The 24,884-nt window shown below is 40.5% G+C and overlaps 1 protein-coding gene and 1 long non-coding RNA gene across 3 annotated transcripts in view; one reads left to right on the top strand and one right to left on the bottom strand.

Annotated features, from left to right (window-relative positions):
• LOC124105108 (sulfotransferase 1C2) lies at positions 1-17,345 on the bottom strand. 2 transcript variants are annotated; one of them, XM_046462175.2, is made up of 9 exons: positions 17,203-17,277; positions 14,927-14,962; positions 12,016-12,187; positions 11,458-11,583; positions 7,149-7,246; positions 3,227-3,353; positions 2,634-2,728; positions 2,329-2,509; positions 1-352 (listed from the first exon to the last, which is right to left on the bottom strand). In XM_046462175.2, the coding sequence occupies exons 3-9, from the start codon at positions 12,164-12,166 to the stop codon at positions 240-242; spliced, it is 891 nt and encodes a 296-aa protein (XP_046318131.1). In that variant the 5' UTR covers positions 12,167-12,187; positions 14,927-14,962; positions 17,203-17,277; the 3' UTR covers positions 1-239. The 2 variants fall into 2 exon arrangements, with proteins under 2 accessions (XP_046318131.1, XP_046318130.1); XM_046462174.2 differs by lacking the exon at positions 14,927-14,962 and having other exon boundaries at positions 17,203-17,345.
• The window catches only part of LOC124105109 (uncharacterized), a 15,927-nt gene continuing 7,359 nt past the window's right edge, over positions 16,317-24,884 (top strand). The window contains exons 1-2 of the long non-coding RNA XR_006855635.2: positions 16,317-16,594; positions 17,095-17,167. This is a non-coding gene — a long non-coding RNA (uncharacterized LOC124105109). The remainder of the gene's footprint in view (positions 16,595-17,094; positions 17,168-24,884) is intronic.

The raw sequence follows: 24,884 nt of genomic DNA on the forward strand, positions 1-24,884 counted from the left end.
TTATATTTTACCTAGTTTATTAAGATGTCTTATTCTTAGTTTGGAAAAAATAGAGGAGAAAATAGGCATTAGGCATGATCCTTTTTGCAAAGCTGTGACATATTGTTCATAATTACAGAGATGGTTTGCACCACAATCATAAACATTTCCAATGTGCTTTCAGAGATTCATCTGGCTGTGGCTGAGGATTGAAGACAGCGTTTGTGTTCTTGTCTTCCAACTTTTTATTTACTACCTCCTCAGAGTTCCATGCAGAAGTTTATAGTGATTCCTTTCATCTTCTCCCTATATATTTCATCAAACTTTTCATTCTGGGCCACAGTGAAATGGTTTTTCCAATCCCCCACAGTTCCTAGAAGATGGAAACCAGATAGGAGTTGTCATTCTCTTATGGACAGACTGAGTGGACCCAAGTTAATCAGTGGGGCACCCACATTAGGCTTGGCCTGTCAGTAGCCTGACTCACCCAGTTATCCCTCAATGAACTCCATTCCATCTGCAGCTATCTGCTATGGGAAGCAGCCCTCTGAGGCTCAGTGCAGTAGGATGGGCTTCTAAATCTAATCATGACTGGTACCAGGAGCTGGTGACCCAGAATGACCCAGCCCACCTATGGTAGAGTCACACAGTGGCACTACACAGACATAAAAACAAATGCACTATGGAAATACACCACATGAAGAAATCTCAAGATGTTATGTTGACCAAAGGCCCCAGACATAAAAAAGTGTACTGCGTGATTCCATATGTATGACATCCAAGAACAAGTAAAATCAATCTACAGGATAGAGATTAGAATAGCAGTTGTCTCTGCAGGTACATATTGATAAAAACAGGATATGAGAGGGTCCCTTTTGGAGTTATGAAAATGATATCTTGATTGGGGTGCTGGTTGTATGGCTACATATATATCAAAGTATGTTAAACTGTATGCTTAAGATCTGAGCATTTTTGTATTTAGATTATATATCAACATAAAAGAATTTGAAAATAGTTAGAAGGAGATACTATTTTTCACTAAGCAGTGATTAAAATAATTTTATATTAGAAAATGTTCTTTGTTCTACCAATGTCTCTTCTGAAAAATTATGTAACAGAAAAGTATCAGGAAATAAGAACTATGCACAAAAATTTTCATTGTGACATTATTCATAAAGATGGAAACTGAAGGCAATGATAACTTCCCTATCACTAGAAAAACAGATGGGTGAATTATGAATGCTTATTATGCCACTTTGATATAACAGAGGACTCCTAAAATCAGTGAGGGGCTTGGATCTATATGCCTTGCCCTGAAGAGATGTTTCATATTCTGGTGGGCAAATTTGTATAGGATAACTACATATGGTATACATATCTCTGTGTTTGTATGAGAAAAAAGGAAGAGTGTGTATAGAAAGGTAGATATGTAAGGGCCTAAAGAAGGGCTATTTGCAAAATCACCATCAGCTATTTGAAAAGAAATGGAATCATTTGATTTGTTTCAGAAGCATTGAGTACTCTTTTAGATTGGAAAGGGCAATGAAATAATTTCAGTTGCCTACCAAAAAATAAAAGGAAGAAGAAAAGACATTACAAAATAGTATGTGAACCATAGTTCCACTGTTGTGAAAAATAAAAGTCTATGCTTATAAAACAGAGAGCAGAAGAACTTTGGGGTGGTAGCATTTGGAGGAGATTTTCTTTAAAGAGATAATATTGAATTGATTTAACTTTCTATAATTTTAATGGATTATTTCTTACATAAAAGTGATGAAGTTTTTTTCCCTTGAAAAATATATGCTGGGCCAATTAGAATCCCTCTTTTAAGAATTAGAAGCAAAAAATACCAAGAGGAGGCAGTTCTCAGCAGTAGTTACAGTTGAAAATCATGATGTAGGGCAGGTTTGACATGGTCATGACCGAGGTCTGAGCAGATATTGAGACAGAAGAAACTATAATGTAAGTTAAAGTTACAATGGGCAAAGAGAGAGGAAATGGGTCATGACCGAAGATATGCATAATGTAGACAATAGCTGAGCCTTTTAAGTGGTGGATTCATAGAGCAAAGAGTTGTGACCTCCTGCTGCTTAGGTCCCAGATCATTAGGTAGGTCCAGGAGTCTCTGTGAATTCTTGATCAATAGTTGCTCCTGCCTTTATTCATTGACAAGGTTGCATTTCCTTTGCTATTCACAGAGCTTTGTCTACTACAACAGGTTCAAGTACCTAGCTTTTTTAGAACCAGGTATCATGAATAGTCAATACATTGCTTTGGAATTAGTGAAACCCAGTATCTTTTTGTCAATGTTACCAGGCAGGCTAAGCATTTGTGACAAGCCCCACAAACCTTTTCTCATGAAGGGGGAAATGGACTGGTCCAGGATAGATTTGGGAACTGTAGAACGATTTGTCATGGGATTTTCCTTCATTTTCTCAAATGATGTCTCTTGGACAATTTTATCTAGCACGGTTTCACCCAAGTTCTTTCCCATGAACTGTGCCACTTTCTGAATTTCATGTTTTGGGTCCTGTGTGAGGGTGACATAGGAATGGAATGGATGAGTTTCAGAAAGCCATGATTCTTTCTCAGAAGTACAGCCCTGCATAGCTTCAAGTTTCTCTGGCCCTGGGTCTAAGTGGTTCTTTACTCACCTTCTTTATGTCCTCATAGAAGAGGAAGAGAACCTGATATCTGTCTTTCTTCTGCCACCATCCTTTCACATGGTCAAACCAGGAGCCCCAACCCACTGTAACAGACACAAAGAGCAGTCTGCATAGAAATGGCACAGAACCTTCTGAGGGTCAGGATTTTGTTGATTTGAAGTGTAAAGGGGACAAATTCTGCATCAGATACCTCCTAAGAGTCCTAATCTGTTTGATTTTGATGGTCATGTGGACTGGGACAGGCTTGGGGTTATTTGTCCAAACATGTTACCCAAAGTGTCTTCCTGTTGAGGATGCACAAACATGCGTACCCTCACTGAGACAGCAATCCCTTTGGAATGAGGGTGCCTTAACAGAACCTGTGACCCAGAATAAAGACTTTCTAATCAGGTGGAAGATATTTACTGAGGGCTGTGGGTCTATAGTGGAAAAGCAGCCAAGCTGCTCTACCTGGTCCCCATCCACGGCAGGACTTACCTAAAGAGGCACATAAACTTCTAGAGAATCAAATGTTATGTCTGATTCTCTTGAATCAGTCTCACTAGAATGGGAATACAGGTACATGAAGCATTTTCTTTTACCTTTTCCATCAATGAAGGTTTCAAAATATTCTTCCCAGGTTCCAGGGTCAGGTAGCACTTGATTCATCCTTTGGAAATGGTAGTAGGAAACCATACAGTCTTTGGCATTTCGAGCTACATAAAGGAACTTTAGGGTAAGGAGACAGATGGATGAAAAATGGTATAGAAATGGATTTTCACAAAGTTCACCTGGGTTGAGTCTTCCTGAGGATATCTACACACACCTGTTTAGCACTTCGGAGCTGGCTGTGTGGCTTTGTAACCTCTCACCACTCTCCTTGTATCTTTGCCAATTATACTCTGTTTCCAACCTGGTCCTATTAAGTCTTTAATTAGCTAACCTGATCCCCACGGGTGGCAGGGAGCTAAATCCTCCTTTAGAAAGTATGACCTGTCGTGTGACTAAAAAATGCCACATGCATGTGGATGAGCCTTCTGACAAACTCATCTTGGTTTCCTAGTGAAACAGGATAGCTTCATGGTTAGGGTCTGGACTGTGGAACAAGAAAAGAGTTACTATCTTCCTTCTGGCCTCTCCAACTTTATTATTTCTATCTCTAGTCACTTCAGCTCTGCCCCTACAAAGCATCCTTTTATGTGTCACTTTGACCTCAAATTCAAATCTTCCTCTTCCTAACTTTTCATTTAACCAACTTTTGTCTCATTATTATAAAATGAGTGAGGTAGGTAAATTCACATTGATTGTATCAGCCCCCAAAGTGGCCTCTCAACTATCCACCCAGGACCCATGAACAGTAATTTCGGTGCTGTGCTGATTTTCACCGTAAAACAGTGGTTCATAATCAGGGATGATATTTTCCACCAGAAGACATTTATCAATCACCAGAGACATTTTTAGTTGTGACGCTGGGACAGTGATGCTGGCTTCTAGTGAGTAAAGGTCGGGAATGCTGTACATCACTCTACCATACACAGGAGACAAAACTAAGATTTCATGTCATGCCAATCAGAATGGCAGCCATTATGAAGACAAACAACAATAAGTGTTGGTGAGGATGTGGGGAAAATGGTACACTCATACACTGCTGGTGGGACTGCAAACTGGTGCAGCCAATATGGAAAGCAATATGGATATTCCTTGGAAAATTGGGAATGGAACCACCATTTGACCTAACTATTCCTCTCCTCAGTCTATACCCAAAGGATTTAAAAACAGCATATTACAGGGACACAGCCACATCAATATTTATAGCAGCACAACTCACAATAGCTAAATTGTGGAACCAACCTAGATGCCCTTCAGTAGATGAATGGATGAAAAAAAAAATGTGGCACTTAGACACCATGGAATTTTCTCAGCAATAAAAGAGAATAAAATCATCGCATTTGCAGGTAAATGGATAGAGTTGGAGGAGATAATGTTAAATCCCCCCAAAACAAATGCTGAATGTTTTCTCTGATATAAGGAGGCTGACTCATAGTGGGGTACGGAGGGGGAGCATAGGAGGAATAGACGAACTCTAGATAGGGCAGAGGGATGGGAGGGGAAGGGAGGGGGCACAGGGTTAGAAATGATGGTGGAATGTGATGGTCATCATTATCCAAAGTGCAGGTATGAAGACACAAATTGGTTTGAATATACTTTGTATACAACCAGAGATATGAAAAATTGTGCTCTGTATGTGTAATATGAATTGTAATGTGTTCTGCTTTATATATAAATTTTAAAAATTAATAAAAAAATACATAGGAGAGTCCTTCTGCTCCCACCCACATGAAAGAATTATCTGGCTCAAAATATCAGTAGTGCTATATTTATTCATATCAAACCATCTTTTATATTCTCTATTCTGATACTTGGACATTTTGGAACCTTTCTGTTTTTAGAGGGAGTATCCTTTCTAGGAGTGGCTCATTCCAAGGTCTAGTAAATATGCAGCCAACCAATCCAGAGCTCACTGTTCCACCTCCTCCTTTATGAAGCTCTCATACTCTGAACCACTATCCACCTGCCCACTCAACACAGGGCAGGTACCTGACAATTAGACACAGCCCTATGCCCCAGAGTCTGCTGAAATTGTTCAAACCACCCAACTCGAAGCCTGCCTCCTTGCGTCTCCTGTCCCCATCCTGCAGAAACTACAATAATGGCTCTTGTACATATTGTTATCTCATCTCTCTGCATCCCCTCTCCAAGTTCATGAATTTGATATTCATCTGTATTTATACTGCATATTAGCCTATTCTTGGGTTTTAAATTTCAATAACTGACATATATTTCTTTAATAGTTCTGTTTCTAATTATATCTTATACCTGTATTTTAATTTTGATTCAATCTTTCATTTCTTTGTACAACCTATTCTTCCTTCCTTCCTCCTTCCCTTTTTTCTTCTTTCTCTCTTTGTCTCTCTCTCTCTTTTTTTCTTTCCAGTGCTGTAAATGAAACGAGAACTTTGTATGCTAGGAAAACACCCTACTACTTCCCAGACCTCTTCTTTTATTTCTATAGGTGATAAATTGTTAAGTAACGTTCTTGAGGTCTAACTCTGCCGCTTGTTATCTGTCTATCTATCTATCATCTCTATCTCAATCTCAGTATCTTGGCTAATTCTGTATTTTGTAATGTGGGGTGGTGAGCTCAGGTGGGTATCTTGTGGGGCCTGGACAGAAACTGTATTCTTCCAGACCATGTATGTGCCTGCCAGGCCTCCTGTGAACACTGACAGTTATTATATGCTGATTTGACTTATTGTATTTTCTTAAACAGCATAAGGAAGGCCAATTTGAATCTCAAAGTTTTGAGAGAGGAGGACAGTGGGAACACATTCTCAGGGGAGCTAAGAGCAGGCTCAAGACAGGCTCCCTGGGTTCTCCTTCATCTTCTCCACCCACCATTGAGGATTCAACCTTTCAGTATCCCAGTTATTCTCCTTATTCTTCTGGTTCCTTATATCCTTGGCTTTGGCCTTGTGCCTTTGCAGCCATCAAAATTTAAGTTGTTGGGTTATCCAGGTCATCAAATTTCCCCAGACAGATCCAGGCCTAATTTACTTCTCTGAGTTTTATTTCCCTCTTCATTTTTAGAACTTAGGGACTTTCCTTACTTTTAAACCCATCTCAGTTGTACATTTAAAAAGGAAATTCTGCTATGTCCTGCAGCATTCATTGGTGGTATACAAATGTTTTTGTATACAAAACATCATCCTGGAAACAGAAGTTCTCACTCCTTACCCAGATTTTCCAAAAGGAAGCCATTGTATTTGATGTGAGTGCCCCCACCTGCACCCCTGCCATCCTGAAATTGCCTTCTTAGTCATTCCCATCTATTTCCACTGCTGAGAAAACAGTGCCCCATATTCAATTTGTGCTCTTGACTCCCTTTGGTTACACAGTTCTCATCTTTTGTAGATCAGCAGGCATGTTTTACTGCCCTATGTTGTGACAGAAATCTAACAGGCACTGATGTAGATGATAAATAAAGTACCAGAATGAATAAAACAAGGAGCTCAGGCTGTGGCCAAGTGCCTACTCAAGAGCATTCATTGCTCCATCTGTTCATCAACTTTCCCTTTTGAAAAATCTGCAAGGCTTTTATTTTATTCCCCTTTCCCTCTCTCAATGGCCCAAACTGTGGCCCCCTGTTCTCACTCTTCCTTTCACAGCAAGCCTTGCTCTTCAGAGCAGTGGATCCTCACGCCTCCCCATGTCTTATTCTCTCTAGAAATTCAGTACAGCTTCTGCCTTCACGTCGTGTTAAAACTGTTCACGGGAACATCCTTGTTGAAACTGTTCACTGAACATAGAATCTTGCATTTTCCCTTACTGTTGAGAAGCTGTCAACCCTTCAGAAGTAGAGGAGAGGTAAAGATATGGAGGAGGAAGTTCTGAACCGGGGTCTGGAGGCCTCACTCTGGGTGGGCTTCCTCTCCTCCTGCCACCAGGTGGCTGAACTGATCCTACCTTGCAGTTGTTTTCCCAGAAAGATGGTGGCAATAACTGAGTAGGAAGGTGAGTCCTTAGTATCCGTGGAGCAGGCATCGCATTGGCTTTTTCCACACCTTTAAAATAATTCAAGAGGACACATCTGTATGGTGTAAGCACTGTGTGGGGACTTATGTCTCAGGCTCTGTCCGGAATGTTTCATTATGCACTTATCTCTCTGCTTGCTTCTTGGCTTTCTTTGGGGATCTCACAGTCATATTACTGATATTACTTTCATTCTGAAGAATGACAACATGATGGCTATAAGGGAGCTTCAAGTTAAGCTACTTCATTACTTCAAAGACAAGGAGATGGACGACTGTATCCTGTTGAAATGGAGCCCATCAGGACCAGAGAGCAGGGCTGTCACCTTCCAGCCAGCTAGAGCCAACCCCATGTGACTGGCCTATGCCCATCACTTTTTCCAACTCTAAAACCATAGATATTTCCTGGCATGTAAGTCTTGATTTCTACTCTTTCATTTATACCATTATTGGGTACTTGCTGTATGCAATATTGTGTTGAACTGAGGTTTTGGGGAAAGGACAACAAATAAAGCAAACATCTTCTCTCTAAGGAGTTTCAACTCTAGTGTAGCAATCAGAGGCTCAGGTAAATTGCCAGTGGAGAGCCAAAGGAGTCAGTGCTGAAAATCAAAATTGCTCCAAAGATCTGGAGTGAATTGATGTGCTTAGGTGACACAGTTGAATTTGGACCTCTTGTATATGATGGGTGAAGATCCCTCTCCATGAAGGGTCAAGAATGCTGATTGCTGAGGGAGGGTATTTCTAAAATAAAGAAATAAGAAATGACATAAAATAACATGTTACTTTAAATGTGCAGCAGGGAGTTACACTTAGAAGTGGCTTCCACACAAACTCCCATTTTGCTGGCATGGTGTGAGGACTGGCAGGGGATCAGGTCTCCTGTTGTAAGCCTGTAATCAAAGTGCCCTCAGCTGACTGAGGAGCTAAGCCCTCTTCTCTCAGTGCCTGTTTTTCAAGGATGGGCCTCATCGGGAAGGAAACTGTGGAGAAGATGCCTCCCTGTGTCTCTTGTCCTTTGTTCTGGGCACACCTGTAAACTATATTTTGCCTTCTAAAAGTGTGGTGCTGGGAGTGTTGTTCTGGATGCCAACTTCCCTCCATTGCTGTCAACCAGGCTCCTGGGCAATCTTTAAGTGTTATGGGAATGGCTGTTCTACTGGCCCTGAGGAGGAGGGAGTCTCTCTGCTAGGTCCCAGGAAAGAGAATGAGAACTGAGCCCTGGAACAGGGAGGGGCCAGGTCTGGAGCTGACATCCGTGTTATGGACAACTTGAAGCATGCAGACCTAGTACTTTCAAATCATGGCTGCTTTTGAGCCACTCCAATTGAGGAACAGTTCTTTTTGGAAGCTTGGCATGATCTCTCATCTCCACAGCTCTTCCACATTTTCTCCCCAAACTTTCACTTTAGCATTAGCATTAACACTAACATTCTGATCATCTCAATTTTATTTATGGGGATCTCCAATTAAGTTTTAAGAAACTGGTATCACAATTTCACATAACAACCATCTTAACCTTTTTGTGTGTGTGCCTTGGACTGAACCCAGGACTCGGGCATGCTAAGCACATGTTCTACCACTAAGCTATACTCCGAACCCCATCTATACCATTTCTAAGTATACATTTCAGTGACTTTAAGTATGTTTGCATTGGTGTATAATTATACATTTCCTGAACTTTTTTATTTTCCCAAACTGAATCTCTGTGCCCTTTAACACTAACTCCACAATTCTTCTCCAAGTCTCTGGCAATCACAATTCTGCTCTCTGTCTCTTTGTATTTGACTACTGTAAGTATTCATATAAGTGGGATCACAGTATGTGTCCTTTTTCGTTTGGCTTATTTCACTTAACACGTCTTCGGTGTTCTTCATGTTACAGCATACATCAGCATTGTGTTCCATTGCATGTATGTACTACGTTTTCTTTGTGCTTGCTTCTCTTGGCTATTGTGACTAGTGCTGCTGTAAACTCTGTCTGAGTCCCTGTTTTCAATTCTTTTGGATATCTGTCTAAAAGTGACATTGTGGATCATGTGGTTCCAACATTATTTTCTTTAAATAAGAGAGCATTCTAGTACCAAAAAGAAAGTTGGAAAGCCACTTTTAGAGGCCATTAAATTCATACTTCTCAGTAAGGATTCTCAAACTTGCCCTGCCTTTCCTCAGCTCCTCTCTGGTCTCCTGCTCAGACTCTGCCCCTGTGTTCACATGGGTCCCACTGCTGCAGGCCCCCTGTGTAGAGGACATGCGTCTTCTCTCTTGCTTGCATCTCTGTTGAGGCTATGGAACCCATTTTCATCTCACTTGCAGGGAGCAGGGGACACATGGAGTCAGTCATTTTTGGCCTTCATCCTCTGCACTGAGGTCCTAGCCCTGGGATTTGAGCCATATACCATGTGTCTTATGAGAGAAATAGTCCAGCTTGCATTGCGGAAATAGCCCCAGGGAGTACAAAGTTAAATAGCTAATAGTTAAATAATTCTTGCCTTCAAGGGGCTTGTGGTCTGGCAGAAGAGAGAGGCAATAGTCAACAAGGACAGTAACAGCTGATCATTCTGGTCCCCTCCAGGAGTGCAGTTTGGCCATGCTCCCCTCATTCTGCCCGTAGCACTCCACGCTAACCTCTGACTCACCCACTGACTGTGACATACATATTGTCTGCATTTTTCTCTTCCATGGAACCATAACTTATTGAGGGCCAGTGAATGCCAGATGTCTTATGAGCAGTCCAGGGCCTGTAGTGAGTGTTGAACTGAGTGGCTTACTCCTAGATTTCACCTATATGTTGTTCGCACACCCACATGCATGAACATTTCCTCAGTCTTTCCAAATGTATTCCTGTTAGACTCTGTGCTTTTGGTGTGAAATGTCTTTGTACCTGGGATTTGGTCAGAGGGTGGAAGGGACCTTAGGAAGGAGACTGACTAGCTCATTCATTGCCCAGTGGTGCCCATCCACTCCAGAGGTTTTGACCCTTGACTCACATGTGTAAGTCGATGTCATCAGCTACCCTCCTCCTCTCAGGGGCACACCTCACCTCTATGGGCAAAGACTGTCTATCCTGAAATAAAACCACTGCATGGATGAGTCTCCACTGAGTATTCATCTGTCAGTGGCTGGGAAGAAAAGAAAACCTGAGACTGTTTGTTCCTCCTTGGACTCAGGGCACCTTGATTCATAAAGAACCATCTTGGCTTCCATATGACATGCCAAACTGGGTGATTGGTTACCATGCTTCTTAAAAATTCTACAGCTGCTGGGATGACCTGAGGGAGGCTCTGTCTTGTTTTTTTCTGACTTAGTGATGGGACATTGTGCTCCCCACTGGCAAGAAACCTCATTAGAAATCTTGCTCAGGATTTTCTGTCTCTTTAATCTCCCCAATTGTCAGAGATTAAGCAATGGTGACTGGGGCAGGGTGTAGAAACAAGATCAAAAGTTGGGCTTGGTTGGTCCAAGGACCAGATGGCACCCTGGGGCAAGTGATTTATCCTGGAGAGGTAGCTGGCAATAATACTTTACAATGATACACCCGGACAGGCACTGTTTCAAGCTTTTTATATATATTAACTCAGTTAATCCTCACTACTAATTGAGGTAGGTGCTAAATTCTGTGGTTATTTTGTGGCTGAGTAAATTGTAGAGACAGGTTAAGTAACTTGGTAAAAGTCATGGGATAAGTGACATAGCCAGAATTTGAACCCCAGTTGTCTAGATTTACCCTACTGTGGAGTCAGAATCAGAGACAAAGAAAAATGGAAGATCTTGATTGCACATGGAATGAATCCCAGTTAGGCAAACAGAGGTTAGCCTGTATAGGGGGTCAGCACCCCACAGATAATTAAGAGATGGAGAACATCAGGCATTGGATTGCAAAGCCAGTGTCACCTACATAGGAACTTAGATCCAGAAGGACCTCAAGGGTATCCTGGCTTGGAGATACACCTGGACAAGGTTACAAGCTCTTCTGCATATCAATCAGACCAGGAACTTCATTTCTTAAAGCATTTGGAAAGGTTTGTTAGAGCACCATCAACGGTTTTCTGAGAATTCCAGATTTCCATGCTAGAGCTGCATTGCTTCATTCTCATAGCTCTATTTATCTGTGTTCCCGAGTTTCTATTACATGGATCTCTGTAATGCTCAGCTTTGGGAAGCATCTCTCTCTCTCTCTCTCTCTCTCTGTGTGTGTGTGTGTGTGTATCTGTGAACTCTCTGGAGCTCACCAGAGGGACTCACCTGAGGGCTGGGGAGGCCGAGCCCACTCAATGAAAGGGTGGCGGTGTTGGATGATGGCTCGCTGACACTTCTCCACATCTGCATCCTGTTCAATCATGTCCACAATTTCCTGAATCCATGTTGTCCCTGAGGGTCAGAAGAGAAAGACAAGAAGCAGAAAACTATTAGATAATCTTCTTGAAGTTTCCTGAGGAAAAGGATGAAGGGACATGGAGATTGTTATTGGCTTCAAACTCCTCTGGGTCCAGGATCCTGTTTGCCATGAGAGATGGACGTCCATGTGGGACAGACTTTGGGTCTCTATTCTGAGTGGAGCAGCAAAGGAAAAGCTCACAATCACCCAAGAGCAGGGCATGGCTGAGCACAGTAGGTGGGGCCTCCAGCACTGCTATGCTGCGCCCCTTCCGGGAATCCAGGGATGCCAGCCATCCAAGCCTAAGCCCCCTCCTAGAACAGCAAGGAGCACGTCTTCCATCCTGGGGAATTCTGGCTGATGTGGAAATAGCCTTTCTGACTTAGCAGGGTGAGGTCTCTGCTGTTTCCCTGCCCCACAATCACCTGCTTTAGGGTAAGTACAAATGAGAAGATCGTCCGGCTTGGCCTCAAAGTTCTGGATCTGGCTCCAGTTGTCTACAGTGGTACTCTGCAGGGGGATCCCTGCCACCTCTTTCAGTTGTGATTGTTTTTTCAAATCTGAGGTGAGAGCCATAGTATCTTGTGATGGAGAGTCCTTATGGGAAAAGAAAAGAGCTTTCTTAAAAAAAAATGGTTTTAAAATACACATAACATGAAATTGAACATTTTAGCCATTTTTAATTATATAATTCAGTAGCATTAGTTACTTTCACATTGTTGTGCCCCCATAACTACTACCCACCTTTAGAACATTTTCTTTTTCTTAAATGGAAACACTGTACCCATTAATCACTAACTCCTCATTCCCCATTCTTCAGCCACTGAAAACCACCATTCTACATTCTGTTTCCACAAACACTAGATGTGTTAATTAACTAAAATCATACACTATTTGCCTTTTTGTGAGTGGTCTGTTTAACTTAGCTTAATAGCTTTATGATTAACCCATATTGTGGAATGTTACAGGACTTTCTTCCTTTTCGAAGCTGAATGACAGTCTTTGCTCATGTGCTGTATTTGTTCATCTATTACTTCATCCAGGGATGCTTGGATTGTTTTCTACCTTTTGATTATTGTGATTGATGCTGCTATGAAGTTGGGTATATAAATATCTCTTTGAGTTCCCACTGTTCATACTTTGGGGTAAATACATAGAAATGAAATTCCCAAAATTAAACATATAATGTTTAATTTTAGGAAAAACTTATTGCACCTTGTTCCATAGTGGTTATATCATTTCAAGTTCTTACTTGCAGTACACAGGGTCCAATTTCTCTATATTCTCACCAACTCATGATGTTTTCTGGGTGTATAAAATAGCTATCCTGATGAGGATGAGGTTTTATCTTATTGTGGTTTTGATTTGATGTTGAACTTATTCTCATGAGCTAATTGTTCACTTCTTTGTAGAAATGTCTTTTCAAAGTCTTTGCACATTTTTACATTTGTTGTTGGTTGTTTTGAAAGAAGTTGTATTGAAAACAAGGGTTTTAAATGCACAAAAGGAGGAAGACAGAAGTAGTGGGCCATGTTACTCTTGGGATTTCAGAAGATATTTATTAATACCACTATGAGTGAAATGATAATGGTCAAACCCAGCACTTATCAAACACTTTAATTCGTCATGTGTTAGGCTAAATGCCTGTATAAATTAGTTCTTAGTTCTTGCATAATATGAGTGACAGAACTTTAGAGATTAAAGGGTCCTTACAGAAAATGTAACAGCAAACGATTGTTGGAAGTTGAATAAAAGAAGCTGGTTCAGTGATCCCATAGAATGGGTGAGGGAACTGGCAGCCCAGCTTGGCCAAACCTAGCTTTCAGATTGCCTTTGCCTCTCACAGAGTCAAACCCCACAGCATGGTTTACATCACGAAATGAAAGACAATTGGACAGTTTATGTCTCTCAGTAGAAAACACATTACCTATGAAGTGGTCCTACCACATACATTGAACCCAAATCAGTAAGCAAATATTGGTTTAAAGGCAATTTATGTTAAAATATATCACAACAATGAAATGAAAATGTAGATCAATATATAAGACCAACAATCAATAAATGGAATTGCGTCAAATTAAAAAAACTTCTGCACAGCAAAAGAAACAATTAAGAACAAAAAGAGAGAAGAAAATATTTCTAGCTATTCTTCAAATAGGAGTTTATTATGCAGAATATAGATAGAACTCAAAAAACACCAAACCCCAAAATCGAACAACCCAATCAATAGACAAAAATTAATTAAAAATTAATTTAAAAAATTAATTAAAAGACATTTTTTCAAATGAAGAAATGCAAATGGCCAAAAACTATATGAAAAAAAAATGTTCAATATCCTTAGCATTCATGGAAATGCAAATCAAAACTACAGTCCAATTAGAATGATAATCATCAAAAATATAAATAATAATACATGCTGTTGAGGTTGTGAGGAAAAAGGTATAGTCATATATTGTAGGCGGGACTGTGAATGAGTACATCCACTTTGGAAATCAGTATGGAGAATCCTCAAAAGGCTGGGAACAGACTCACTCTATGACCAAGCTGCTCTACTAGTTGACTTTTATCCAAAATAATTAAGATCAGCATATTATAGAAATATATCCACACAAATGTTTATAGAAGCACAATTTACAAGCCAAGTTATGGAACCAGTCCAGGTACCTGTCAATAGATGAATGGATAAAGAAAATGTGATCTATCTATCTATCTATCTATCTATCCATCCATCCATCCATCTGTCTATTCACACACACACATACATAAAAACAATTGAATTTTACTTAACCATAAATGAAAATGAATTATATCATTTGCTGGTAAATGGACAGAACTGGAGAACCTCTAGCTGAGGGAAATAAGCCAGACTCAGAAAGTCAAGGATCAAAAATTTTCTCTTACATGCAAAATCTAGAGAGAAATAAGCAACTAAAGAAGGGAGAATCTCATGAAAATAGAAGGGAGTACAGTGGAATAGAGGAAGGGAAATTAGGAAAGGGGAGTAACAACAGAATAAAATTAACCCAACTATGTCATGTGCACATATGAATGTATCAAAATGAATTTTACTTTTATGTATAATTATAATGCACCAATTAAAATAAATCAATTAAAAATGTAAACTACATGAAAGTCTACAGGACAATAATAAACTTACTTCAAATAAATGACAAGACATTTGAAAAAAAAATAAAGAGGAGTGAATATATTTTTTAAAACCACCTAAAAGGACATATTAAAGAAAAGACATGCACAGGAATGTTCACTTAGGTGATTAGACTTTGAAGAAGTCTAAAGAAGGGGGCAGAGGATGTAGCTCAGTGGTATAGCACTTGCCTAGTATGCAGGAGACCCCAGGTTTAACCTCCAGCACTGCACAAAAGAAAAAAAAGAGTAAAACAATAATAAAAAAGTAAACAAAAAAGAACTTTTAAAAAAGGAAGTGATTATCTTAAGTGTCAAGACAGTGGCCACTTCTAAAAAGTTAGAGGACAGAGCAAATGGGGGCTTCTTTTTAAGCTGGCAAGTTTTTATAATATACTGTCCTGGGTGCCAGATACAAGGATGTTTGCTTTATATTCATGTATTAAACTGTGCATTACCGTATTAGAATAGAAATCTAGATAATATCATGGGAAGGGACTGGCACATTCAGACAGAGAAGCAGGTGAAGGCTGTATTAGTCAGCTTGTGTTTTTATTGTAAACTACCTAAGTTAGGTTACTTATAAAGAGGTTTTCTTAGCTTACAGCTCTGGAGGCTGGAAGTCCAAACAACACTGGACAGGCCCTTGCAAGGGTCCACTCAGGTGTAACATACCATAGGGGAAGTATATGTGTATTTCCTGTGTGGTCTCTCTACCTCTCTGAAATTTGATTGTGGGGACTCCATCTTAAGGACCCTAAACTAATCTGATCACTTCCCAAAGGCCCTGCCTCTAAACACTATAGTAAGATAAAGTTTCCACCTTTTTAATATTATACATAATAGTTTGGAGATCAAACTCCTGCATGAGTTGGGGGTGGAGGTGAGGGTTAGGGGACACACCACATTCAAACTTTATCAAAGGATCAAAGGAACAAGGAATCAAGGTATCTTCATGTTAAATAATTTCTAGAGCTTAGAGCTTTAGGGTGGGGAGTGTATAGAAATGAGCATGGATGATGTTACAAGGGCCTTTCAGGGTATGCTTTTATTCTAAGGGCAATAGGATGTCACCAAATAGGGTGAAGCTGGAGACTGCCCAAGGTGACATGTTGCACTTTAGAAAGGTCACACTGGGTGGGGTACTGGAAGGATTGGAATGGAACCCAGTGGGAGAATTCTGCAGCACTTCAGGTGGAGTTGGTGATCATATCTTTGCTTAGTACTGTGGCAGAGGGGACAAGAAGAAGTAAGCAGACTTAAGAGATCTTAATGATTAATGTGAGGTGAAGGGGCGGTGGGGGGAAAGTCAAGCTTGTGAACAGATTTCTGATGGGGTTAGCTGGGGAGTCAGAGAATTTGTTGCGAATGGGAGCATTGGAGGGGAGCAGTTTTTGCATGGTTCAATTTGAGGGGGAATCTGAGCTGCCTGTGGGTCCTCTATATCTGGAACCCTTAGGCAGGTGTGAAGGTGGGTCTAGAGCTCTGGCCTGGGGATGGAGATTTGAGAATCATTCAGTCAACACATTGTCTAACCCTGCTGGGAAAATCGTGAGTGAGGCAGGTGCTGAGGGCTGAGGTGTGGGAGGAGAGCGTGAGAGTCAAGAGGCACTTAGTTCTTAACTGCATTAGACTTATGAATTATGACTTTATATGATGAAATAGCCATATGCATTCAGTAGAAATATTACTTTGAATTTTGAATGTGAATCATTTCCCAGGATTACAGTATGTGGTAAAATCCTCTCATGATGCTGGACAATGGCAAAGAGCCGCAAGTCCCAGCCAACCCCATGATCACAAGAGGAATCAGCTGACACTCTACAGTGCGCTGTGTTGCTGAGCTAGGATGGTTTGGAGGTAGGTTTTATCAATGCATTTTAATCTATTATATTTTCAATTTATGATAGACTTATCAAGATATAACCCCATCATAAGTCAGCATCTGTGTATGGAAGGGCACCTGGAGCTCAACAGGCCACAATATGCAGGGTGCTGACAAACATGGCTGTCTGAGGACTAGGGAAGTTAAAGATGGGGCTGTCTAATGTGCTGTCATCCCCATGCCCTTACTGTGTTGGAGGCAGTCACAGGGTGTGGTGGAACCTGACTGAAGCTCAGGAAAGGGGGTTCAACAGGAGTGTGGAGAAAGCTGAGTAGTGCTGGGGAGCAGAGGGCCATGCCATGGAAGGAATTTCCGGCCCTTTTCACCTTCCCTCAGATCCCTTGCTAGGCTGCAGAAGCACTGTCAGAGGAGAGAATATTTCAGGGAGAAAGTTTAGGGAGTAATTACCTAAATTTCTAGATCAAGCAGTTTGACTGGTATCTATCACACACACCTTTCATGCCATTGTTTTCAGTTTCCTTAGGACCTGGCTTGAGTTAACCTATTTGGTAACACCTACATGGCACAAGATGAAAAAATACAATGAGGTAAGTACAGCATTTCTTTTGAGCCATATTCTTACCTTCAAGCTCCAGTAGAGAGTCAGCAGCCTTAAGACCTGAGCAAGGGTCAGTAGGCACAGGAATTACATTCCAAGGGAAAGGGTGGTGTTCCCTGGCTATGGCAATCACAGAGGCTCAAATTACCTCTGTGCTGCAGCTGAATGACCTTCAGCAGGTAGAGGCACTTGGGGAGGCTCTCCTATTGGTGTGGTACATTACAGTCACTACTGAAAGAGTCTGGCTGTATAGGGAAAAAACTCTGTTGTCACCTGCCTGACAAAGAATCACCTTTGATTGTACAGTGCTCACTTAACTGTGGCCTTGACTACTCTGCAAATTTCAGCTTTCTTGAGCTGAAAACTCCAGGCTGTCTGGAGGAATGTCTGGCAGCAGCACACCCCTCCTTTTTTTCTATGACCTCCCAGTGACGGCACCTGTGGGCGCCCACAGTTCTGCAGCAGAAGCCAGCACTTCATGGCTCTGGCTCCTCCCTCCAGGATTCTCAGAGAGGCAGAGAATCCACAATGGGCAGGGCCTGGAGTGTAGCCAGGCTATGCTTCAGAGAAAACAGGCACATGGCTTCCAGGTCCTCTCCTTTCTGGTCAGGGTCTGTGTGTGCCTGAGCACCCAGCCCTTGTTAATCATTTAAACCAGCAGCCCAAAGTTGATTTATCTGACTCTCTCCTCCCGCTTCAGTGCTGATGCTGCCATGATGTACCGAATCAACAGATTACCAGCCACCTGGTTTTATCATCATTTCCTAACCTGAATCCCCTTCTTTTCCCTTTAGCTAAAGATAAAGGGGGCTTAAAACCTGTGTGAAGAGTGGGTTTACAGGGTGCTAGTCCATTATCTTCAGTTTTGCTAGCTTACCAAGTAAATCTTTTTCCTTGCCCCAACAATTTGTCCTCAATTCATTTGACCCTTTTATAAGTGGTGAGTAAATAGACTTGGGTTCATTAATGGGGGGAAATGAAAGAGCTCCAAATAAGTTCCTGCTCCTTTGGTGATTTCTTTAGCCCAAGGTTCACTTTCTGAATCTATGAAATGTAGGAAATGGGGCTAGGATTGTGGCTGGGCAATGGAGCGCTCGCCTAGCACGGGCGGGACCTGGGTACGATCCTAAGCACCACATAAAAAATAAAGGCATTGTGTTGTGTCCATCTACACCTAAAAAAATGAAGGAAATGGTGATTGTCTCCAATTGTTGCTTTAAGCTTAAAAACAATAATGAAAACATCTTTCCTAGCCCATACTGCTTACAAATGTTGGTTCTCCTTTTCTTTCTCCTTGAACAGTATTCATCAACACCTATATGCAGAAAAGATACAGCAAAAATCTAGAGTTTAGATATACATTTATTTAACCTTGCCTTATCTTTTAAAAGGCATGCAGTTATGAAGACAGATTATATTTTTGGTGACGTAGGCTACCTGGAAAATCAAACTGGCCATGCATTAAATACTCACTGACTGCTACTCTTCTGTCAACTCCCAACCTTGTTCTGACCTAGTGATTTCTTTCTGGAATTTAAGTGTAACTGAGAGAAGGATTTAGGATTAAAAGAAAGATACACCAAGTCTCAAAGGTACACCGATTCTCACATCTGTGAGCCATTGAAATGCTGAGTGCACTCAGGAATAGTTGTAATTCTTGAACAACATGCCCTTGGCCCTCATCCTTGTAAAATGAGGGAAATTGTCAAGCACAAGAAAAACTTATGCAAAATTATGTGCTTGTTCCCTGGCTCCACCTCTAGTCCAGCCCCTAGCATAGGCCTCCTATAAATATTAATAACCCACTCCAATAGATTGCTTATTTCCCTCTGGATATAGCCTGCAGTCTCTCTTGGATGTGTATTCTTTGCTTTACCTCAAAGACATCTCTCTTGAGATTGCCCCCATTCTCCCTTGAATGTGTATCTATTTTCCCAAATAAACCTCTGTCTATAACTTTATTTGGCATGTGCTGAAATTCTTTTCCATTATGTATGCCACTGGTGCTGAGTCAGGTTCCCCCTTCCCTCTAGAAATCCTTGGACTCTTCCAGAGAATCTATTCTCCTATGATGTAACTGTGCACCTAGCTGCCTGTCCTGCCAAAGTTTGACATCTTTGACCCTGTACTGACATCAGACATCTCTTTTCCTCTCCTTTTCCAAAGGGGATTTTCTGTGTTTAATTGCAATCTATTTTTTCTTCTACTCTCTTCCCAATTCCCTTATTCCAGTGCTGTCAACACTCAACCTCATTTGATTGACTCAAAAGTTCTTAGGGCTAACTCATGATCTTTCTCTGCAGTTCAAATACCTCGTGTCCAATTGTGTAGATGTCTGCAATACCAGAGCCACTTGAACGCATGCCACCCCCCTCTTACCTCATTCCCTTGCCCCATTTCCTTTCAGGTCCTGGGGCTGCCATCTTTCACACCTGAAGCATTACCTTGGGTTCCTTGACCTATCTAACAATATCTTTTATCATCACATGTTTATTGAGGACAACTGTAAATAAGAAATAAACCATAAAAAGAACTCAAAATGCTTAACACCAATAAAACCCCACAAATAACCCAATCACTAAATAGACTAAGGAACGGAACACATACTACACAGAAGAAGAAATATAATCGATCAACAAATATATGAAAAAATATTCAACATCTCTAGCAATTACTGAAATGCAAACCAAAACTACATTGAGATTTCATCTCTCTCCAGTGAGAATGGCAATATCAAGATTATAAGCATCAGTAAAGTTGATGAGGATGTGGGGGAAAAGGTAAACTCATACATTGCTGGTGGGGCTGCAAATTGGTGTAATTTGGGAAAGCAGTATGGAGATTCCTCAGAAAACTTGGAATGGAACCATCATTTGACCCAGCTACCCCACTCCTTGGTTTATACCCAAAGGACTTAAGATCAGAATACTACAGTGATGCAGCCACATCCATGTTTATAGCAGCTCAATTTCCAACAGCTAAACTATTGAACCAACCTAGATGGCCTTCAACAGGTGAATGAATAAAGAAACTGTGGTGTATATACAGAATAGAATATTCCTCTGTCTTAAAGAACAACAAAATTATGGCATTTGCAGATAAATGGATGGAGCTGGAGAATATTATTGTAAGCAAAATAAGCCAATCCCAAAGAACCAAAAGCCAAATATTTTCTCTGATATGTGGATGTTAATTCACAATAAGGGAGGAGGCTCTAGGGGAAAATAGAGCTACTTTGGATTAGACAGATAGAAATGAAAGGAGGGAGGGGGTATGGGTGTAGAAAAGAAAGTAGAATGAATTGCACATTATTACCCTATGTGCATATATGATTACATGACCAGTGCAAATGTATATCATGTGCAACCAGGAAAATGAGAAGTCAAAACTCCATTTATGTATCATGTGTCAAAATGCATTCTACTGTAATGTATTACTAATTAAAACAAAATTTAAAAATAAAATAAACCCATAGTTTTTAAAATCCCAGAATTTATAGTTTTAAGTAGAGCTCTGGTTGCTCCCTCTGCATTCATATCAGTGAACTGGGATATTGCAAAACCTTCTATCAGCTCTCCTTTTCCCCAGTCTCTTTCCTCTGATTTTTACCGTGTTCATCGTATAAATTAGCTCAGTCCAGAGCAGTTACTTCTCATCCTGTATGGCCCAAAGTCTGGTGCTTCCACCTTAATTCAAGGTCTTCTTTAAGATGACACCATCCGTGGCTGAACTTAGTGTTCCCTGGAGTCATCTTGCAATTTCCTACCTCTTCGCTTCAGTCCTGTTATTCTCCCTATCCAAAATATTCTTAATCAAATTTTATAGAGTCGAATGTATCAGCTTTAAAATCAAATTTTACTTGAAGCCTTTCTCAGATTCTATCTGAAAGTAAACTGTGCTACAAACTAGCTCTTATTTCTTTAAGAAATCACAGTTTTATTGAGGTCTAATTCACATCACCCATTTAAAATAGTTTTAGTTGTAAAACTAAAAGTAGTGTAACCATCACTGCAATCAATTTTAGAGCATTTTTGTGCGCACTCGCACACACACACACATACACACACAAAGTAAGGAGGAGGAGGAGGAGGAAGATAAGGAGGAGAATAAGAAAGGGGAGGAGGAGGAGGAGGAACAGGAGGAGGTGGCACAAACCCTGCACCATTTAATGGTTACCCTTCATTGCCCCTATTCGTCAACCTTAGGTAGCCACTAATTTATTTTGTATGTCAATTGACTCGTTTACTGTGAATATTTTATGCATACAAATATAAGTGGAATCATACAGTATGTAGCCTACATATGCTATTACTTGAATGTGTCCCCCAAAGTTTATGTGTTTGAAATGTAATCCCCAGTGCAACAGTTTTGAGAGGTGCGATCTTTAAGTGATTAAGTCTCAATAAGTTGTTATCACAACACTATTGTGCATTGTGAAAGTAAAGTTCACCCCCTCTTGCTCTCACATCATGTGATGCCTTCTGCCATGTTATCCCACCACAGGAAAGTCCTCTCTAGTTGTGAGCCCTCGAACTTGGATTTCCATACCTCCAGAGCCATAAAAATATATCTCTATTCTTTACAAATTGCTAGTCTCAGGTATTCTATAATACTAGCACAAAATAGAATAAGATAGCATGTGTAATTTGCCTTTCTTTAATAGCAGTTCCCTCTTTTATTTTAAAGAGAAAATCAACTAACTGCCCAATGCCCCCAGTTTTTCTTAGCTATGCTATTAAAACTTAGGTGGGACTAGATTTAGGGCTCTCTCTCTCTCTCTCTCTCTCTCTCTCTCTCTCTCTCTCTCTCTCTCTCTCTCCCCTCCCTCCCTCCATCCATCCCTTCCTCCCTCCCTTTCTCTGTTCCCTGACTATCAAGAAACGAGCAGTTTCTTCCACCATACACTCCTGATAAAATGTATTGGCTCACTCCAACCCAATAGATTATGGATTGAAAGCTCTGAAACTGAGGCAATATAGCCTTTTCTCTTTTAAAGTTGATTTATCTCAATTATTTTGTTATAATAATGGGGAAAAAAAGACTATCACACTGGGTCCTGTACCTTGAAGCTAGACCTTCAGTCTGTATTTCTGGAGGCAAAAGCACCCGGTACTTTCATATATCACATATATCTTTGAAGCTCTGCAAAAGCCTGAAGGAACTCCAGGCCACATCCTTAAAACATTTATAATTCATCTTTTCCTCTAGGAAAATTATTCTGTTATCCTTGAGGTCTCATATTTTAAGTTTTAAGGATAATTTAATTGTTTGGGGTATGGAGTGGTATCATTTGTGTGTGTGTCTATGGTTCCGAGCTTTGAACCCAGGGTCTCATGCATGTAGCCTACGTCTACCACAGAGCTACAATCCCAGCTCATTATCACTTTAAAGGAAAACAATTTTTTTGTTAAAAAAGGTCATCTGAAATTTATTCAGATTTATCTTTTATGTGACTCACAATCCCACCCACCCACATTTCACAATTAATAGCATATTTTATATTCAATATTTAAGTACATTTTATCTATAGGACTAACTCAAAGAAAAGCTGCAAATACATTCTTCGTCTGACTGTCTCTCTGATTACTTACAGTTGGTGTTTAACAGCAAGCAGTGAATCACTAGGTGAGGAAGTTGGGGTCCAGACCCTGGTTTTTCCGAGAGGGCCCTAAGGAGGGCCCTCCTTCAGGGTAATTGAGTGCCCTGACCCAAGATTAACTGGCAGCATGGGAAATCAATCACCATTTTCCCAATCACCAAGAGTGTGACCACATCTTGGCAAAGCATGGCTCGTACATTGCTATAGCTTTCTTCCTCAAGAACTGATGTGTTTCGTATGGCCCTATCAGGACTCTGATTAATGAGTTTACTTTTGCCTACACCTAGGTGCAGAGTCAGGGTTAGATTTCTGTCCTGAATTCATTTTCCAAAGTGGGAGGAACTGATTGCATGAGGGCAATGGAAATCAGGCGAGAGTGAGAGGACAGTGTACTCTCTGCACTTCCTGCCAGAGAGTTTATGGGGCCCACTGGGTATGGCTATTAGTTTAGACATTTGTTCCTAGAACCATGTTTCAGTTATGGAAAGCCAGAAGGTAGTGAAAGCAGGTAAGGAAAGGCCAGGGATTCCATAAAAAAGATGAAGATGATCCCAAAAGACTCTCAAAATAAAAGAGAAAAAAAACACAGCATATTGACTATTATCGTTCATTCATTCAGCATTAGTTGATCATCAGGACCATGGTAGGCACTGAAAACACAAAGAAATAAGAATTTTATAAGATCTTTGTATGACTTCTGGAATCTTGGAACCTATGAAATTGTTACTGCTCTCTAAAAATCTTATCACAAAGTGGCCTGTGACCTGTTCAGTCTCAGGGACAGGTAGAAATTCTAAAGTGAAAGGCCGTGTGGAGTCCTGACCAGAGAGAGAATCAGGAGGTATAAGCAGAGGTGACTGCTCTGTAGAAGAGAAAGAGGTAGACAGAGTTGTGAGGGTCCTGTGAGAAGAAGGAATAAGGTACAGGGGCAAGTGTGTGCTTTCTGTTTCTACTTTTTCAAATCTACTTCTCTACTTTTTCTAAGTGGAAATCATAGTTTTCTTTCTAAAAATCTTCAAAGTCTTTGCCCTGTACATAGAAGGGATTTTAGTTCATTTTATGTTTCTATAACAAAATATCCAATACTGGCAATGGATAAATAATAAAATTTTATTCAGCTCACATTTCTGAAGTCTGGAAAGCTCAGGAGCAAGGTGCCAGCATCTGGTGAGGGTCTTCTTGCTGCATTGTAACATGGCAGGGGCATTACATGGTGAGACCCAGCAAGCCTGCAGGATCAGGTCTCTCCCTTTTATAAAGCCATTAATGCCATAAGGGGGCACCTCCTTCATAATCTTATCTATTCTCATTCACCTTCCAAAGGCCTCACCTCCAAATCCATTAGCAAATGAATGTTGGGGTTAAATTTCCAGCACAAGAACTTAATGGGGATAAATTCAAACCTTAACAGTAGAGATCAGAATACATTCATTTACGGGACCAAGTAGTAAATACTTTGATTTTCTGATCAGAGGGTGTCAGGTTGCACCTATATAACTCAGTCATTGCAGTGTAAAAACAGCTGTAAGACAATACTACATGGATGAGTGGGCTGTGCTCCAGTAAAAGTTTATTTACAAAAACAAGTGGCAAGCTGCACTCTGGTACATAGAATAAAGAGTAAATTCTTGAACTTTAAACCACTTTTAGTAAACCTGTCTCTACTTGCATCTCTGATTGCCCCCTCCTTCATATTGTCCTGCCCCCTCCTTCATATTTAAGGCTTTAATGTTGCTTTTTTGTTTTCTTTTGTAAATGTTTCATTTAGGTCTAATTTACATACCATGGAATTTATCCATTTAAAATGAACAGTTAATGTGTTGAGAGAAGAAATCCCATGCTTATTAGATACCTCCCCTAGCCCTTCCATCAGCCACATAGCTCTTGCCACAACTAATCTATTTTATGACTGTGTAGATTCACCTATTCTGGATATTTCATATAAATAAAATCACATAATAAGTGGCCTTTTGTGACTAGATTCTTTCATAATAATTTTGGAATTTCAATTTCACTATCTTTTCAAGATTCATCCAGACTGCAGCCTATATCAGGAATTTATTTCTTTTTATGACTGAATAATAATCAATTGCATAAATATTTCATA

This window comes from Marmota monax, unplaced genomic scaffold (genome assembly GCF_021218885.2).
Source record: "Marmota monax isolate L192 unplaced genomic scaffold, Marmota_monax_Labrador192_F-V1.1 WCK01_AAM20220418_F8-fsc00769, whole genome shotgun sequence".
In the NCBI taxonomy this organism is placed as follows: domain Eukaryota; kingdom Metazoa; phylum Chordata; class Mammalia; order Rodentia; family Sciuridae; genus Marmota; species Marmota monax.